The 19,335-nt window shown below is 34.5% G+C and overlaps 3 protein-coding genes and 1 pseudogene across 4 annotated transcripts; 1 reads left to right on the forward strand and 3 right to left on the reverse strand.

Moving 5' to 3' along the window:
* Window positions 1-322: 322 nt before the first annotated feature.
* LOC104704985 (dehydrodolichyl diphosphate synthase 1-like) lies at window positions 323-1,959 on the reverse strand (annotated as a pseudogene).
* Window positions 1,960-3,820: 1,861 nt separating this feature from the next.
* LOC104704986 (uncharacterized) lies at window positions 3,821-4,285 on the reverse strand. Its single transcript, XM_010420980.2, has 2 exons — window positions 4,009-4,285; window positions 3,821-3,918 (listed from the first exon to the last, which is right to left on the reverse strand). The coding sequence occupies exons 1-2, from the start codon at window positions 4,283-4,285 to the stop codon at window positions 3,821-3,823; spliced, it is 375 nt and encodes a 124-aa protein (XP_010419282.2).
* Window positions 4,286-5,321: 1,036 nt separating this feature from the next.
* Window positions 5,322-8,983, forward strand: LOC104702871 (nicotinate phosphoribosyltransferase 2). Of its 2 annotated transcripts, none has more exons than XM_010418792.3 (15): window positions 5,322-5,697; window positions 5,807-5,951; window positions 6,039-6,158; window positions 6,271-6,405; window positions 6,496-6,557; window positions 6,654-6,729; window positions 6,978-7,079; window positions 7,174-7,290; window positions 7,381-7,439; window positions 7,549-7,723; window positions 7,797-7,931; window positions 8,024-8,122; window positions 8,210-8,318; window positions 8,397-8,509; window positions 8,606-8,983. In XM_010418792.3, exons 1-15 carry the CDS (start codon window positions 5,558-5,560, stop codon window positions 8,681-8,683), a joined length of 1,665 nt encoding a protein of 554 aa, XP_010417094.2. In that variant the 5' UTR covers window positions 5,322-5,557; the 3' UTR covers window positions 8,684-8,983. The 2 variants fall into 2 exon arrangements, 1 of the variants encoding a protein (XP_010417094.2); XR_015562469.1 differs by having other exon boundaries at window positions 5,326-5,697; window positions 7,358-7,439.
* A 1,543-nt stretch (window positions 8,984-10,526) lies between these two features.
* Window positions 10,527-12,037, reverse strand: ICK1 (Cyclin-dependent kinase inhibitor family protein). Its single transcript, XM_010418793.3, has 4 exons — window positions 11,575-12,037; window positions 11,415-11,458; window positions 11,066-11,299; window positions 10,527-10,979 (listed from the first exon to the last, which is right to left on the reverse strand). Exons 1-4 carry the CDS (start codon window positions 11,770-11,772, stop codon window positions 10,913-10,915), a joined length of 543 nt encoding a protein of 180 aa, XP_010417095.1. The 5' UTR covers window positions 11,773-12,037; the 3' UTR covers window positions 10,527-10,912.
* Window positions 12,038-19,335: the final 7,298 nt, after the last annotated feature.

Consider the following 19,335-nt stretch of genomic DNA (forward strand, 5'->3'; position numbering starts at 1 on the left):
CGATAAGGTGGGCTCAAATACTTTGATTTGATAGTTAGGCCCATTAAAGCGAGTATATATGGACCTTTAAAGCCCAAACTCTTTCTCGGAGAGAGTTATGAAAATTGTAATGTTTTACAACTAACTAGGTTTTTCGAGATATTCTAGTTTCTTGTGTGGCAAGATATTGGTTTTAGAAACAAGCTGATACATGTGTATAAACAAACACATCACTTGTTTTATTCGATTCACGGAAACAAATTACAATGATACTTGAAACAAAGAGCTAATAGTTTAGGTAGAAAATACAGATGAAGGAAACATAATAGAGTGGAACAAAAGATCAAGCCTGAACGCCAAATCGTCTTTCCCTGCGCTGGTACGAAGCCAGGGCCTCTAGAAGATTGTCCTTATTGAAATCAGGCCAAAGGACGGGCAAGAAGAAGAGCTCGGTATAAGCAAGTGGCCACTAGAAGAAGTTACTAATCCTTTGTTCTCCGCTTGTCCTAATCAATAAGTCAGGATTTGGGAAGTCAGAGCAATTTGTCAGAAGCTCTCTCTCGATCAATTTCTCGTCAACATCTTCCTCTCGGATCAACCCTTTTTCTGTCTTCTTCACAATACTCTTGCAAGCGTGGATGATATCAAATTTCCCGCTGTAATCTAATGCCATTATGAGGTGCTTATTCTTGTAACCTTTCGTAGCTTCCTCTATCTCATTGATTAATCGGATGAGAGATTCAGCGATCTTTGTTTTATTCCCGACAACCGAAACGCGAATTTCATGTCTGAAACAACAACAAGATATTGGCTATAAATTAGTTGGCCATATGTCATAAAAAAAAAAAAAAAACTCAATCTAATTGTATTTATACCTTTGGAAATGTTTGATGTTGGACTTGAGGTAGTGTTGAAACAAAGACATTAAGCACTTAACCTCAAGCTTAAACAATAACAACAATTTTTGTTAGAGTAGATAATTTTATGAGAATGTAAGCTATACTACTAGTGTCTAAAATGTCACACCTCGTCTCTTCCCCAATTCTCTGTGGAGAAAGCAAAAGCTGAGACTGTATGAATCCCCAATTCAAAGCAGAGCTCCGCTATCTCTGTAAGCCGTTTAACTCCGGCCTCGTGGCCTTGTGATGTCAGCAATCCGGCCCGTTTTGCCCATCTCCGGTTTCCATCCAGTATTAATGACACATGTCTCGGCATCAGCTCTCTTTGTAGCTCTTTCTTTCGGACAACATGAGTTTCCTCATCACTACACAAATACAAAAGCTAAAGAGCTAAGTTATGAACTTATGATCCAACAACATATGTTATGTTGCAAGTAAGAACTTATGTTAATCCAATATTTAGTTTTTTTTTTTTTTGTGTTGTACATTATATGAATATTTTCTATGTTGATAATATATTATTAACTAAAAAAAAATGAAATTATATTATGAATCTCTTCTCGAGAGCTTTAAAGAATATACCAATTGTATGATGCCACTCTTCAAAAATACGATTTGTTTTGTATAAAACATGTTTTAAAAGTGTTTATAAAGCTTTTTGAAACATGCGTGGATATAAATTGTTTATAAAGTTTTCGTGGATATAATTTAAAGATGCATATGAAAAAGGATTAGATCTATGTGCAAGGCAGAGCAGGTTGATTATTGAAGTGGATATAGTATTTGGCTAGAAGTAATTAAAATGCCAAAATTTTATTCCACGGTTGTAGGTTTTACGAAAAGTTTGAAAATTTGAGTTAAGAGACTAAACATTAATACCAAACTAAAACTACACGTATGGATTAGAAACACAAACTATATACCGTTTCTCCTTGTCACCATCGTCTCGAGCAGCTTTGATTTTGATGAGTCGGAGGAGTTTTGGCAAGAATACAGGGAAGCATATAAAACTTGTGATACAGAGACAAGGGATTAGAAACAGAAAGAGGAGGGATGATAGAGAAGAAAGAAGAGACAACATTGTTGTTGTGATTGCTTACGCGCGCTATTAAATTTGGCTTTGCCTTGATGTTAATTTGTTCGAGTTATTGAAGCTTTCTCATAGTATATATATTAAAACTTTAAAGACATAGCTTGATCAATCAAACTATACGCAAACACAGGTCACGTATATAATTGATTCTTCCGTGCGGAGAAACATTAAATATTATATTAGTTAATCGAAGTGATGTAACCTAGGATTTATCTATCATTTTCCAGCCTTTGAGAACCAACGTGATTTTTTCTTGTGTCGCAAGACTGTATGGAGTACGAAGAAGAAGAGTCGAATGATTCGTCATCCCGGCATGAAGGCGAAGGTGTCTCGGGCGACCAAGTAGAATCATGCTTGCTCGCTGATGATTCTGATCCATGTATGGGACTTTTGGTTTTAGCTTCGCGAAGCGCATTGATTTGACAGTTTAGGCTTCATTTAAGCGGGTGAATACGGACCTTTTAAGTTTTAAAGCCCAAGCTATTTCTCGCAAAGAGTGAATTGGTTGAATGTTTCAATGGCAAAACAAATTCAGAGATTTTGTGTGGTTTTGAGATGATTGGTTTGCTGTAGAATTAATTTATAGATGAGAAACTCGAAGTTCTCCACGGAAACTTGGTGAGCTTTGGAGCTGACATTAACGTTTGTATTCCTTTTTCTTCAATAGATTTATTCTCTTCCTAATTATCAAATATTGTTTCAATATATACGGACAGAAGCTGTGAACGATGGATAGCTAACCATAAGGAAAAAACTAGGGGAATTTAGCTTTTAATTAACAGTTTCACCAAATTAAGAATCTCATAGATATTGAGATGCTTATAAACCACAAATTCATTTCAAGTTTTCAACGAAGCATCTATACTATTAAATTATACGTCCGTGTACAGTGTTTTTTTTTTTTTTTTTTTTTTAACGTGAGGAGACAAAGTCTCCAAATTAATCAGGAAAAAAGAAGAAAAAAAATTACAACCGGACCGCCCAAGGACGTGTACAACCGACAACGTCAACTCCACTAAGTGAACACACTCCGGGCTAACATAAAGTGAATGAAAACCTAAAGCGAGTAGATATGGACCTTTAAAGCCAAAACTCTTTCTCGCAAAGAGTTATGAAAATATATTGTAATGTTGTTAGATCTAGGTACAAACGTTAATCGTCAGTACAATTTGTCATAAGCTCTCTCTTGATTACTGTCTCGTCTACATCTTCCTTCCGGATCAACCTTTTTTCTGATTTCTTCACAACACTCTTCCAAGCGTGCATGATATCGAAGTCGAATTTCCCGCCGTAATATATTGCCATGATGAGATGCTTGTTCTTGTAGTGTTTCGTATCTTCTTCAATCTCATTGATTACTCGATTAGAGATTCAGGGATCCTCGTTTTATTCCCAATTACAGAAACACGAATTAACTTCCTTTCTGAAAAACAAGATATTGGTTGTAATTGAGAAGACCAAGATCCCTGAATTTATAATTGTATGAGAATGTACGCTTCTTGTGTCTAAAATGTCACACCTTGTCTGTTTACAAGAACTGAGACTGTATGAATCCCAAATTCAAAGCAGAGCTCAGCGAATAGATCATATTGGTCACAATATTCACATTTTTATTTGTAGCGCCATGAGAGAGAAAAAGAGAAGCAAATAAAAAACCATGCATATATATACACAAAAACACACATATAACATGTAGGTATTTAATTAAGAGTCTCTTACCCACACGAACAGAAGCTTATCTTCTAGATCTTTAAGAATAATGTTTAGAATTATATCAACATTTTTCCTATCAGTCAAAATTATGAAGAGTCAGATCAACGTAAGTCTGCGTTAAAAGAATTGACATTACTTAATCTTTGACTAACTCGCAAGCAGAGGACCAAATCTCGACTTGAAATCTCTCAAGACAAAACTTCATAAACTCTTCAACAAATGGCCTCTTATACACTAAACAAGAAAGAAACAATCCCAATCAAGCTAATTATATTTAAACAAAAAAAAAAAAGGATATTAATATCGAAAATAAATGTTACGTACCAAGATTTGGTCCACATGAAGCATCAGGAGAACGGTTCTTGGGAGCTTTGTGCAAAACTTGTTTATGCACACGGTGTAGAAGTAGACCATTCAGACTTAAGACCAAGAGTTTCTTTTCCTCCTTGTTTGGCGGTGCTAAACTAAGTTTATCAAGAATCAAACTAAGTTCTATCTCTTCTGGATCTTGGTCACATGAGTAGTCATCATCGTATTCATCGCTGCCGTCGTAGGATGCAATAATGGTGGTACTCTTCTTATTATTCTTTTCTTCCGCCATTGCTGTGCTTCAGATAGTCGAGACTCATATTGTGGTGCATATATAGTAGAGGACTTAGTTAATTTAAGGTGGTGGGTGGGCGATTTAGCTTCACGAGATCAAAATTAAAGCCATTTATTTGGCGTTATTCTTCATGCGGCTCTTTGGATACTGTCAACAAATCTTTTTGGTACTTATCACTAATTTTCGTGGTAGTGACATTTAGGGTTCTTTTTCTTCGAAAAGCTATCTGACTTTAAACTACCAATCGGAGAATTTCACCTGTCACACATGGGTAAAAATAAAATAATGTCGGTACATCCTTCCATCCCTTTAAAGTTTTTTTCTTTCTTGGTTGACCAAAAATTACTTGGGTACTTAAAAATCACTACCTCGATTCTAACAAAATAAGTTAAAGTCAAACTAGAGATATGTGTATTTCCTATAATTCGAGTCATTTTGAGATATTTTAAATGTTTAAATATTTTAAGAAAATAATAATAATTTGAGTTCTCCAAAGTGCCAATATATCCTATTAGTGATACTTTAAATTGGTCATTCTAGAAATTGTTAGGAGAAAATGAAATTGTTATATCTGCAGTGTATCGACTATCGAGGGCATAAAACAAATTCTAATGGTAAACTATGGTGGACGTATATACCATCAACAAGAAAGTGAATTATATGTCATCTTTATCAAGAAAATGAGTAAAGGACATATCATACAAACTGACAGACAAAGGGCAAGTATTCAGACATTTGATACCCACTAGGTTTTTTCCTTAAAAAAAACTAAACAAATTAAATGATCATATTACATTCGTAAAGAATGTGCGTCAATCGTCATGCCATAATTAATTGTCATGTGGTTCTGATCAGGAACCGTATTTTGAAAAGTCATTGTTGAATTTTTGGTGTGATTTTTCAAGATATGAGAAACATATATAGAAGAAACTCTTTGAGTTTTATTCAATAGCCCAACAACCACGTAAAGTTAACCTATTTTTTTAGTCTAATTAGTATGAATATAGTTAAATAAACCAATAAAGAAGGCTTTAAAAAGAAGAAGACTAGGCCAAAGTCTCGTTTTGCCCTTTGTGTGGTTGTCGTCTCTTTTGAACACTTTCGTTTCTTCTTTTCCTTTGACCACTCCAAATACAAATAAAAAAACAAACAAAATCAGTGTTTCCTCGTCAGTTCACTCTCTCGTAATCACACATATACACACACACACACACACTCATACGAAAGCCAATTGTATTGTTCCACACACAAATTTTGGAGACGACGACAATGGAGAATGGCTCAGTATTGACGACTCAGATCATTGACGGACCAACCAACCCTATGGTCACACCTTTACTCAATGATCTTTACCAATTCACCATGGCTTATGCTTATTGGAAAGCTGGCAAACACAACGAACGATCCGTGTAAACACCACCCACAATTCTCATTTCCTCTGTTTTTTTTTTTTAAATGGTTTTGTGTTATTTTGAAATTGATTCTGTTTTTTTTTTTGTTGTTGTATGCTTATTATAGCTTCGATCTGTATTTTCGTAAGAACCCATTTGGTGGTGAGTATACTGTGTTTGCTGGATTAGACGAGTGTATTAAGTTCCTTGCCAATTTCAAATTGAGTGATGAAGAGATCGATTACGTTCGTGAGTCTTTACCTGGATCTGAGGTAATCAAGAAAGATTGTTGTGTACTTTTTAAATCGATTAAAGTTTGTATTTTTCAATCTGGGTTTGATGTTTTTGATTCAAATCAGGAAGCTTTTTGTGATTATCTTAGAGGACTTGATTGTTCTGATGTTGAAGTCTATGCAATTCCAGAAGGGTCTGTTGTTTTTCCTAAAGTACCTCTCATGAGAGTTGAAGGACCTGTTGGTGTGAGTAATAATAACACACTCTCTCTAACTTTCTCTTTTTATGTGAAGGTGGTTTAAGCAATAGTTTGTTCTTGAGTGGATGATTCAGTTTATTTGTTATGAATCCATATAGGTTGTTCAATTGTTGGAAACTCCATTCCTCAATCTTGTCAATTTTGCATCTTTGGTAGCTACAAACGCAGCTAGGCACCGGTTTGTTGCCGGAAAATCTAAGAGTCTACTCGAGTTTGGTGCTCGAAGGGCTCAGGTTTTTTTATTAATTCTTCTCTTGTTTTTGTGTCTAAACTAGATTTAGATCTTCCTATGTGTCTCTGATGATCTTAGTTTGGTATCTTAGGGACCAGATGGCGCAATAAGTGCATCCAAATATTGCTATCTTGGAGGTTTTGATGCAACAAGGCAAGTCTTGCTTTATGTTGTTTGTTGTGGAAGTAGTTGAAAGGGAATGTAGAAATGATATGTTTTTGTGTTGTTGGGTAAAATTGCCAATGGCAGTAATGTAGCAGCTGGAAAACTTTTTGGGATACCTCTACGTGGAACACACTCCCATGCTTTTGTTAGCTCATTCATGGTCAGTTTACCTAAGCCAAAAGTTTTAATTTTTTTATATGGAGGTTATACTATTTAAGCAGTATATTGTTAAGCTCATTACAATACATACTTGAGTTAGCTAATAGAGGCGATAACACAAAGTTTCTGGGAATAAGATGTTCTCGTCAATTGCTTTATGTTAGAAGTTTATCAGCAATTGCTTTGATTATAAGTTAGAATCCTCCTTCCTATCAATATCACAAAAGCCATTTCGATTTAACTTTGCAGAGCACTGATGAGATTGTTGACAAAGTACTTCATAGTGCTGATGGGAAAATCACATGTGAGGATTTTGTCAGTCATGTTCAGACATGGTTAAAAAAGATTCAGGTTTGCTATTGCAATCTAGATTTTGCTCTTCCTCTGCCTGTTTTGTAGTCTCCGGACCAGTTTTCTTATGTTTTTGTTTCCTTGTGGATGACAGTATTCACCATCTTTAAGTAACATTTTCTCTGAGACAAATCAAAGCGAGCTAGTAGCTTTCATCTCATATGCGCTGGCATTCCCCAAAACTTTTCTTGCCCTTGTAGATACATACGATGTAAGCATCAAACACCATAGCAGATAGCTCATTTGAGCTTAAGATTTTTAATAAACTGTTGTATTAGTGTTTTGCCGACTGCTTTTATAGGTGATGAAGAGTGGAATCCCTAACTTCTGTGCAGTTGCTTTAGCACTCAATGACTTTGGGTATGTAAGAATCTCTTAACTTGATCGTTTGGCTTGCTTCTTAAGGATTTAGTGACTTTTCGGATCATAGGGAATCTGAGATGCAAGTGGTGTTTGTTGTGCTGTGCAGATATAAAGCATTAGGTATCAGATTGGATTCAGGTGACTTAGCATATCTATCTACAGAGGCCAGGAAATTCTTCTGCACGGTAGAGAGAGAACTAAAAGTGCCCGATTTTGGGAAGATGGTTGTCACTGCTAGTAATGATCTAAATGAAGAGACGATCGACGCTTTAAATAAACAGGTGACTCTCTAACCATATTCTCAAGGGCTCCATAAGATTGTTTTTTAAAGCATGTGTTTTTAAATCTCCGTAGGGACATGAGGTAGATGCTTTTGGTATTGGCACCTACTTAGTCACTTGCTATTCTCAAGCGGCCTTAGGTTGTGTTTTCAAACTTGTGGAGATAAACAATCAGCCTCGGATCAAACTTTCTGAAGATGTTACAAAGGTTAAAACTCCCTCTCTCTGTCTCTCTCACTGGTTTCTGATCATTTATTGTTACATTTGCACTTGATTTGATAGTCATTCTGATTTGTTCAGGTATCGATACCATGTAAAAAGCGAAGTTACAGATTATACGGGAAAGAAGGTTACCCTCTGGTAGATATAATGACTGGAGAGAACGAACCACCTCCACTGGTAAAAGATATATAACTCTTTCAAAGATATTAGTCTTTTTACCTTATTGTATTTTACATGATACTGTACCTTTCTTGATTTTTAAAGGTTGGTGGGCGTTTACTGTGTCGTCATCCATTCAATGAATCCAAAAGAGCATATGTAGTGCCACAACGTGTCGAAGAGCTCCTCAAATGCTATTGGCGTGGAAGTGCAGGTAAAGTTTTTTTCAGTACTGTAAATTTATATTGACATTGCGTATTAGCTAAATAATTGCTTCTCTCGGCCAATGAAGATGGAGCAAGAGAAGAGTTACCGTCATTGGAAGAGATAAGAGACCGTTGCATCAAACAGCTGGCAAACATGCGACCTGATCATATGAGGAGACTAAATCCAACTCCTTATAAGGTTTGATGTTCTCCTACAAACTGTTTGAAAAACAATTTTTTTCGGTTTTCTCTTTTCTGAGAAATCTGTGTTAACAAACTTGTTCTCGGGTTACAGGTTAGTGTCAGTGCGAAGTTGTACGATTTCATCCACTTCCTATGGCTCAACGAAGCGCCAGTTGGTGAATTGCAGTGACAGAACAAACAAAAAGAAGACTCTGGTATTGGTTGGAGTAATGTATATAGATTTATATACCACAGCATCAACAGCATCACAAACTTGCATTAAGAGCTTTGCACTTAGTTTCTCTTCTTACCACATTTTGATGGTTTCTCATATTTTATTGCCGTAGTAAGAGTTTCATCTTCATACTGAAGAAACAAACTCTCTGCGTTCATTGGAACTCTGTTTTCAACTGATTCGATTTGATTTATTTTACCACTGTAAACATAATGGAAACAGTGAAAAGTTTACTCAAGTGAATGATTTGGATAAGATCTATGTTGTACTTTTCTGTTACACATAGAGTGTAGTGTTTGATTAAACTTGTTCAGATTGGTTCCGTGGATCAGGTTTAGTTTTCGCAATAAGGCATTGTTGTTCAGAGTTCATGTGAGCGCTTACTATTGTCACTGCACTGGTAAGCTGTTAATCTAGTTTTTTCTTTAGTAGAGATTCGATGACCATAGCAGTAAAAAACTGTTTGTTATTCGAAGTCAAGAGTTATAGGTGTGAAGATTATTTTAACATGCTCTGATCTCAAAATCATCTCGGCGAATCAACGGGTAGAAACCAATGATCCAGAAATATCTAAGCTATCCATTTGTCCTCTTTGGGTCTTAAACGAAACACACAATAGTGTCTTCATTCATACGAAAATTTGACAGGAATTATGGGGTAATCCTATTCCTTATCTTTTTACTAATTAAACCGATTTGTCCATCCCTTATAAGCCTAGTACGAACGATAGTTTAGTGCTTACCATACACATACGTAAAACGTAAACTTTGAATACGGATGGTCAGCAAATAGCCGTGGCTTGGAGGGCAGGGCATTGGATTTGGCTGTACATAACCTATGGCCATACATTATTATATATTACCTATGCTTGTGCACATAACCTATTACCTATGCCATAGTTTTCTTTTTCTAAAACAATAGTTCCTTCATGAAAAATAATGGATTTTAGTAAACCTACTGATACAAAAAAAAAAAGAAAGTAAATGGCTCTAATTAAATCCATCGTTTAGCCCGTTTGTTCTCCGAAATGGTAGGGTCTATATAACTTGATTGGTTAGACGATTTGCCCAAATGGTCCATGAGAGAGTTTTGTTTTTTGTTATCAAGTCTTTGGACATTTGGTCTAGTAACAAAAATGGTCCAGGATCATTTGTTGCGGCATATGGGAATAATGGGATTTAACAAAAATGGTATTATCTCACATCTGTCTTAACCATAACAAAAATGGGTCAGTAGTATACATAAGCTCCTAACTATATGACCTTTTACAGATATTATTAGTATTAGTTTAGTATAAAGTTTCAATTCAAACATATAGTTTCGCGTGATAGAATGTTTTATGAATTGGTGAAGTGCCTAATTGGTCGGTGCTGAATAGAAAACAAAAAAAAAGTTTCTATAACTTCAGTTGGTGTGGTTGGTACGGTTTAGTTCAACAAAAAAAGTGCAGTGAATTTGTCGATTAGTTGATTAAAGTTATAAAACTAATCTCTAATTTGTGAAATCAAGGAACTTAACATATACACATGCTAACCGAACTTTTCTAATAATATAAATAAATTTGTTGGTAAAAAAGACATATACTATACTGGTCTATACATGACAAATTACGAAAGAAATGCGGTATATAGTTCTAATAATAACAAAATTATATAAATATATACGGTTTTGTTAAAAATTGGATCTGCTCATGCACAATACATATATTATGTGTGTGTTTTTTTAAAGATCTTATTGTAGTTAAACATATGCATATTTTGTTAAGTGTTTGGGGGCGGTAATTAAGAACGCACACCACTAGAACGGGTTTGAATATTATTATTAAAATTGAGAAAACAAAAATAAATAAATTGAGTGTGGTGTGGGGATAGAAATAATATGATTAATTTGTCCACAAAAAAAAAAAAAAAAGTACTCCTACCCATAAGAATATTGCTAAAAGATAGTACATAGGATTCGAAGGAAGAAGAGGTAAAAAAAAAACGTTGAGCTAAAAGACACGACTTTTCTGGGCTCTAAAAAATCTGTTAGAAAACTCAACAAAAAGCTTTTTCTTACTTTCTGTGCAATTTCGTACTTCTAAAAACATTCCTTCTACAAATCTTCTTTTCCCAATTCAACAAAATAAAGTTAAAAAAAAAAAACTTATTCTTATAAAAATTAAAATCTAAAAAGTTAACTATTTCACTCTAACTTAACCCATTCGTAACGTCCTTCTAATGGCTTCTCCTTCTCGAAATCGAAATTATACCTAATAACCAAAAGAAACTCACTCTTAATTTAGCTGTAAAATTTTAGAAAAATTATGGATTATAAAACCAAAACTCAAATACTTACTTCTTCTCGAATTTTTTACTGAGATGTTTCTCAGCCTCCGCGAAAAAATCTTCGATTTCTGATACCGTTGGCATCTCCGCCGTCTTCTCTTTCTCCTTGGCTACTCTCCCGCTACAACAACTATCTAACGACTCTTTAACCATAGGTTCAAATTCCGATGAATAATTCTCCATGGATTTACTCGTTTCTCTGTCGTCTTCTCTCAAACTCTCAAACAGCTTCCTCTTCGTACCCCTTTTAAAACAACAAATTTATTGAGGAGAGAAGAAGAAGAAGTGAGAATAATAACCGGGAAAGTAACCAAAACCTTCAAAATTCAAATTATTTTCATATTTTACTCACTACTCACCGTCGATACGTCGACGTTTCGGTGTCACCATCTTTATCTTCCTCCTGCAAAAAAAAAAACACACAAATTTCAAAATTTTCAAAAGAAAAAAAAAAAAAAAAAGAACAAAACATTAAATGTCAACAGTTGCAAGAATCTAGAATCATAAACATTTAATAACCTCCAGATCTATGTTCTTATTATTATATTCATTGCTCCCACAACAAGACGACAAAACTCCATTATTATCACCGACTACGGCTGAGCTTTTAGCTTTCTCCGATCTGATATAAACGATTCTCCGGCTACGAAGCTGCATATACGTCGACGAAACTCCAGCTTCCACTAATCCTTTACCTTTCCTACATTTCCTCACCATCTTCGATTTTTAGGTTACGTGTGCGTGAAGTTAATCGTTTCTACGAAACAGAGAGAGAGAGAGAGAGAGAGAGAGAGAGAGAGAGAGAGAGAGAGAGATATGGTTAAAGTTGAGAGGATGAGGAAGAAGAAGAAGAAGAAGAAGATGAAGATGATGATGATTGACAGGATTGTGGTTTTAACGGCTAGGATTGAGTATAGAGGAGGAGCTTTTGGTTGGTTTTTGGGGTTTGATAGAGAAATGGCGTGTTTAAAAGTGGTCCTGTTGTTGTTTACAGTGACGGGGGAATCTTTAACGGGGAAACTGGAGGCGCCGTTATTTCGACCGCGTGTCGAACGATTAGGTTGAGTGACACGTGTCGGTTTTAAACGGTGACTTAACGGAACGGGAGGCGTAATAATTGTGGTGTAACCAACTATTTTAAAAACCCTCTCATCTCTTGGTAATTCACAGTTTTGCCATTACTCGCACCCCCAATTGTATAATTAGGGTAGACGATGTAGAGAGAATTGTTTAATTTAATTCATAATTGATGATGATGATGATGATGATGATGATAGTGTTAGATAATTGTTAAACTTCAACTATGAAACAAAAGACTAATAAAACATAAATATGACCTCCTTAATTAAAAATAAAGCCTACTAGACATGAGATGAATATTGCGCTCTCATCTGTATTTGTTAATATCTTTATATAGTAAACCCTTTCGCGCTGTCATTTGTATTTGTTAATGTCTTTAGGTATATGATAATCTCCTCCATATATTATACCTAGGGGTGATTACAACCTTTTAAGTTCATCACAAATTTATGAATCTAAGTCAAAGTGCTTGACGTATGATTCATTTTTTTGTTTAATGAACCTCTATATCAAAATTAAAACACTTGTTAATTTCTTTTGTTATTTTAGTTTTCTTAAGCCATAGATTTTTCATTTTATTATTTATATGTGCAAACAAATTGGAAACAAATATATTATTTGCGCTTGCGCGTATACACATATTAAAGCATATATAGCATTAGTTGATTAAGTGCCGATCGACATCCAGGAACAAGAAAACAACAAAAAACATGGCACACGTAATTATACATGTTGAAAGTTGATTATATATGATGGGAACATGATCATATAAGTTTAGAATACATAGTGTGAATTCCTCAAGTTCTGACATGTACTAGAATGATTATGACAAAATGTAATGGAGGTACCATATAGTAGTTAAGTGCAACTTCCTAAACCATTTGGTACATAACATAGATATATATATGTATAATTTGTTCGTACGGATCTTTCTAGTTCCTAAGAAATTCAAATACAAGGTCAAACCATTGCATTAAAATAATACTACTATGTATATCTACTCGAATTAAAAGTATGCTTATAGAATTTGCGAGTGATGCTAGGACCACATTTTACATTAATTGTTCAATGTAAGGCTAATATTTTTCACTAAAATAATATTGAATTTTGTTTAGATTTAGATTTGCTCATATATTCCAGTAAAATAATAGTAGGATTATATATTCAGGTTTGCTCAAATATGTTTTTCCATTTGGTTTCACATAAAAAAATAGTACTTAATTAGGGGTTTTCAAGTCCTAGCTAATATTTTACAACATAACATTAATAACAACCATGGATAGATTTTTCACTCCTTAGCTTGTTTGTTGTTTGCTTTCTTGGATGAATCTTTCAATCAATTTACAAACATCCATTTGCATTGATTGAAAATATTAAGCTTTTCACACTTTAATTATTGGCATGACGTAACGAACTGGTGATTGTGTTTCTGAATAAATAATATAATACTCAAGAAATCATGTACTATTAGTCTATTATATGTGTATTCATTTAGGTTAATTAAATGGATAGATCTGGGGATCGAAGATGAATCTTCTAAGCTCGAATCTCGTTTTGTCTCTTGATGTCACCTAAGATACTTTGTTGACTTCACCGTTAGTTAAAATATCCATACTTCATTCGTTAGTTCGTAAAGAATGATAAAATTAGAGGGGGTATTGGTTTGAGATTTAAAAAGAGTTTTAATGACTTTAAAAGTTATGTAAAATATGTTGTTATTTAATTAAGATTTTTTAAGATTCTCTTAAAATTTGATGTTATTAGTTATGGATTTGTAAAAAGTTATCTAAAATCTTCATAAATATAGTGTTATTGGATTAAGAGTTTTATTAAGTCATTAAAAGTTTTATGTTATTCAAGTAAAACAAAAGAATCTTGGATTGTCAATAAATTAAACTATTATGTTATTGGTTTTAGGATTCTATATTATTTTATTCATTAAAAAAGTTTTGTAAACACTTTCATCAAATAGAGAGATTGTGAATCATATGAATTTTCATTTTTCTTTTCTAGAAAATAAAAAAAATAATAAACTGGGTTTTCAACATGGGCCTTCCTAATCATCTTCCATCATATCTCCATCCATCTCAACCAAACTCATATACCCAGCAAAAAAAATAAACAGAGTTACAATTATTTTGCAATGATCGAAAGCTAAAATATCAAAACAAAGCAAAAGAGAGCAAAACAGAACCAGAAAATGTTCTAGTGGAAAATGTTAAAACAAAGCAAAAGACTTCTGGTGGAAAATGTTCTGTTAGCAACGAAGATGGTTCAGGGTTTTAACAGGGAGTCAGTATCTCCTAGAGGGCTTTTAAAAGTGGATCTTAGGAAAGCTTTCGACTCAGTGAACTGGGATTTTGTCCTATTGGTGCTTGAGGCTGCAGATTTCCCTCCGGTTTTCACAAACTGGATTCGGCAATGTCTAACTTCAACTTCCTTCTCCATTAAAGTTAATGGTGAACTTTGTGGTTACTTTAAAGGCAAAAGAGGACTCAGGCAAGGAGACCCTCTATCTCCCCCTCTGTTTGTGATGGCCATGGAAGTATTCTCAAACCTTCTTGCTTCTAAATTTGACCAAGGAAGAATCGGCTTTTACCCTTTGGGAAGACAGCCTCAGGTTTCTCATCTAGCCTTTGCGGATGACATAATGCTCTTCTTTGATGGGTCCTCCTCATCTCTGCAGGAAATTACTGAAACTCTGGACTCTTTTCAGCGCCTTTCAGGTTTGAGAATGAACAAAAATAAAACTGAGTTGTTCCTTGCTGGCCTATCTCCACAGGATTTAGTTTCCATGCATTCCTTTGGCTTCCAATCTGGCTCTCTCCCTATAAGATATTTGGGTCTCCCTCTGCTTCACAGGAAACTTGGTAAGGCTGATTACTCTCCCCTCATAGACAAGGTTGCTGATCGCTTTAATGGCTGGGCAGTAAAGTGTCTCTCCTTCTGAGGCAGACTCCAATTGGTCTCCTCTGTTATCTATGGGCTGATAAACTTTTGGATGTCAGCTTTTGCCTTGCCTAAAGGATGCATTAAAGCCTTGGAAAAGCTGTGTAATATTTTTCTTTGGTCAGGGGATATTACTAAGAGGACCAATGCAAAAGTATCTTGGGCGAATGTCTGTTTACCAAAATCCGAAGGTGGTCTTGGGCTCAGGAATCTCCTAACTTGGAACAAGGTTCTCAACTTGAGGTTAGTTTGGTTACTCTTCTCAAGCAGTGGCTCTCTTTGGGTTGCATGGATGAAGGAGCACCGTATTAAAACTGCCACTTTTTGGTCTGTTGAGCTTCACAGCAATTCCAGTTGGATCTGGAGATCCTTATTAAACCTGAGACCCTTGGCTAAAACTCTGATCCGATGTCAAATTGGTGATAGCACTTCTGCAAGTTTCTGGTTTGATCGTTGGTCTCCTCTAGGACCTCTAATCGATATGCTTGGGGACAATGGTCCAGTCTTATTGGGAATCCCCATCAATGCTCATGTTGTAGCTGCCACAAACTCTCACGGTTGGAGGCTCCCTTCTAGCAGATCCAGGAATCCGCTAGTTCTCAGCATCCGAGATCATTTGCTCTCAGTCCCAGCCCCCTCTCTCTCTCATGGCCCTGATCAGTTTCTGTGGGAAGTAGATAATCGCTCTTTGAATTCATTTTCTACAAAGAAAACTTGGAATCAGCTAAGACCCTCAAAGGAGCAACAATTTTGGGCAAAAGCTGTCTGGTTCAAACACCATGTGCCTAAACATGCCTTCACTTTTTGGGTTGCAAATCTGGATAAGCTCCCAGTCCGCTCAAGGGTCCTGAGCTGGGGAATGCAGGTATCTCCTGAATGCCCTCTGTGTAACTCTGAAACTGAATGCAGAGATCATCTTATGCTCCATTGTGCCTTCTCAGAGGAAGTCTGGCAGCTTATTTTGATGAAGCTCGGTCAACCAGTTTGTTGCTTTGTATCTTGGTCAACCTTAATCACTTGGCTTCTGTCCAAAACCCCTGGTCTCTCCACCACTTTGAAAAAGATTGCAGTGCAAACGACAGTGTTCCACCTATGGAAGGAAAAAAACATCAGAATTCATGATCATATTACGGCTTCCCCTTCTTCGATTTTCTCCCAAGTCGATAGAAGTGTCAGGGACATTCTCTTAGTGCGACAGTACCGTAAAGGGTATGGTCGCCTCTTATTCCAATGGTTTGTCCATTCATAGTTCTCTTTTAGAACCCCCTTAATCTACTAAATCTTTGTTTCTATGGCTTTTTATTTTTTTTTGGATTGTAGCAACTTCTGTAAATAACTTCTGTAATATAATTCACATTTTATCAAAAAAAAAAAACAGAACCAGAAAATTATATAACTCAATGAACCATCACGTCCAATTCCACCACCGAGCAATATCAATGAACCGTTACGTCTGATTCCTCCACCACCACTAAGAAAAAATCATGGCCCATCACGTCAGATTCCTCCAACACCACCGAGCAAGAACCGATGTTTATGATAATAAAAAAACTTCTAGTAATAAAACAATGTTCTGGAGATTTTAACCTCCCCCATGTCTTCCTTCGAGTCTCTTTCTCTCTTTCTTTTTATATTTTTTTTATCTCTTTTTTTGATAAAAGCGTTGTATAAACAAAAGAATATTGTGCAATATTTTTTCAGAAAGTTTGCAAGATTTTATGAAAGATTTTACAAGATTAGGAAAATAAATCAGCAGGATTTTAAAAAACTTTCTATACAATCTTCTAGAGTTCTTTTTTTTATACTTTTTATATTTTTATTTAAAATCATTAAAATTCTCTTTAATTATTAGTTAAAAACAAAGTTCAACATTATGATTTGTGTAAGAAAATATCATTAGATCCTGACAGTTCATGAATAGTCGAGGGGTCGTGCGGTATATTTTACTCTTTTATTATTGATTGATATTTATGACTTACAAGTGTTGGCTTAAATCCGAATAGCTATAGTCTTGAAGGGTCTTGAGCGAGTCATAATTTTGCAAAAAAAAAAAATGGCTAATTTCTTTTGTAAGCGATGAAGAAATCTATAATTAAGTATGAAGATTTGGTTGTGGTTGCTGCAAGCCTGCAACTTTCTCATTAATCGATTTGATAGCTGTTTAAATATTATCAAAATAAAAAAACTAATTTAATATTTATTGCAATTTAAACTGAAATTTATATTATTCACTAAAAATAAATTCTCTTACCAATGAATCCATAAAATTAATAGTCCTAATTACATCAACAATTGTTGTGAACCTATGGTACAACACTTATGTTTGTTGTTTATTGACAATAAAAACTGTACATTCTAAATTTTCAGTCTTCTCCCCTTGAAAAATGCTTCCACTCTAATCCCTCAAACACTACATGTCCACCATTTAAAGTTTCTGGTTTTCCCATTACATGGTAAGATCAACTAAGTAGAGAAAATTTACTTACCGATAAAATATGGTGGTAACGTAATTATGTGATTCAAGTACAATTCCACCAACCATGCAATTTTATATGCAAGATTACCATTTTATAAGCAAGAATTTGTTAAGTGGAGTTTAGAACAGACAACGGTTTAAATGAAAAGTGTTAAAATCATATGGTGAAATGGTTTAAATAAGTTTTAATTTCCCTAAATATTTGAAAATTCGATTATAAAACTTTATTATATGTCCCACATACTTGCAATTGTGATACAACATAATTTAGTTGTAACCATTGTTTGCAATTGCATAATCAACTTAATCTACATATTTACAATTTGATATACAAAATACTCTAATATAGATATTTTGGTCTTTAAGAAATTTATGAAATTGGGCATTTTTGAAAAGTGAGCATTTTTGAAATTCTCAAATTTAAAATTAGATTATTTTTTAGTTGATTTAAAAAAAAAAAAATTAGACAGTATGTGTTCAGGTATTGGTTTGTTTATATCTAAATGGATAAAATGTAGCAAAATAAAAGAGAAAGTAAGTACTACAAATGCCAAACTGCAGTAGAAAAGCAAAGAAAAAATACACTGAAAAACTCGTGCTAATATGCAGAATCAGTTGAAAACAAACTTCGTCAGAGGTTTCAAAAATGACAAAATAAGAAACCGACTGTTAAACGAATATGAAACTCACATTTCAAAAGACGTCTGAATCCCACATACAAAGAGAGTCCTGGACATTACAAAATCACATGTTGCTCGTCGTAACTGTATGTCAAATGTAAAAGCTACAGATAAGTCTCCGAGTAAAATAAAATAGAATTGACACTTAGAAAGAGATAAGTCAAGTTATCATCAACATCAGGAACTTTTTGCATCAGCATTACCATGTGTTGTGGATTTGGGCTTAATAAGTCATATTCTAGTAAAGGTTTTCTAACAACTAAAATTGGCCTCCATCACTCCCCTGGGCCTAGCCAACCCTTTTACTCTAACAGAAGCAACTTTTCTTTTGTTTGAAAAAGGGTTAAAATTTTGGTTTTTGCAACAGGATTCGAACCCTCAACGTTAAAGATTGTAGTAGAGCGTGTAACCATTAAGCCAAACTTTTTAATTTATATATATTTTGTCTCAGCGCATGGACAATAATAGACTGCATTCCGATAAATATATCTTGCTTTGAGACTGATTGTTCGGACATGATCAAGATGACTATCGCATTTGCAGAATGGCCAGCTTTCTCCTCCCATTCAGATTCCTTTGTAAAATTGTTGTTACATTTTCCCAACTTTTCTTTATATTAATATATATATATTTTTGACAATCAATTTTTCTTTATGATTTCTTGTACTTCAAAATTTTCAGCTGATTTGTTTGTGGTTTGAAATGGTTAAGCTCATAGGTTAAATTTACCAAAATTCTTTTATCACACTTTTTAAAAAAGTTTGAATCTCGTAAATGATTACCTTATATATTACAAGGGGAAAAGTAACCTAAAACTCCAAAAATAGGATCCATAAGGGATATCCATGTATAGGAGAAAGGACAACTAAGTTTAAATCATGAAAGGTCAAGCTATATGAATTATGAAAAATAAAAATAATTATATACAATTAATTAACGCTTAATAGTTTTTTAATAAAAAATCAATACTTAATAGTTGTAAAGCACACGGACTCTTTTAATCAAATATTTAATTTAACTCCTCAAGTGTTGCCCCCATGTGATGAAAATTTCATCCCTATAAATAGACCAAATGGTCCAAGAGGTTTCATGCAC

The sequence above is a fragment of the Camelina sativa genome, chromosome 7, assembly GCF_030686135.1.
Source record: "Camelina sativa cultivar CO46 ecotype springtype chromosome 7, ASM3068613v1".
In the NCBI taxonomy this organism is placed as follows: Eukaryota; Viridiplantae; Streptophyta; class Magnoliopsida; order Brassicales; family Brassicaceae; genus Camelina; species Camelina sativa.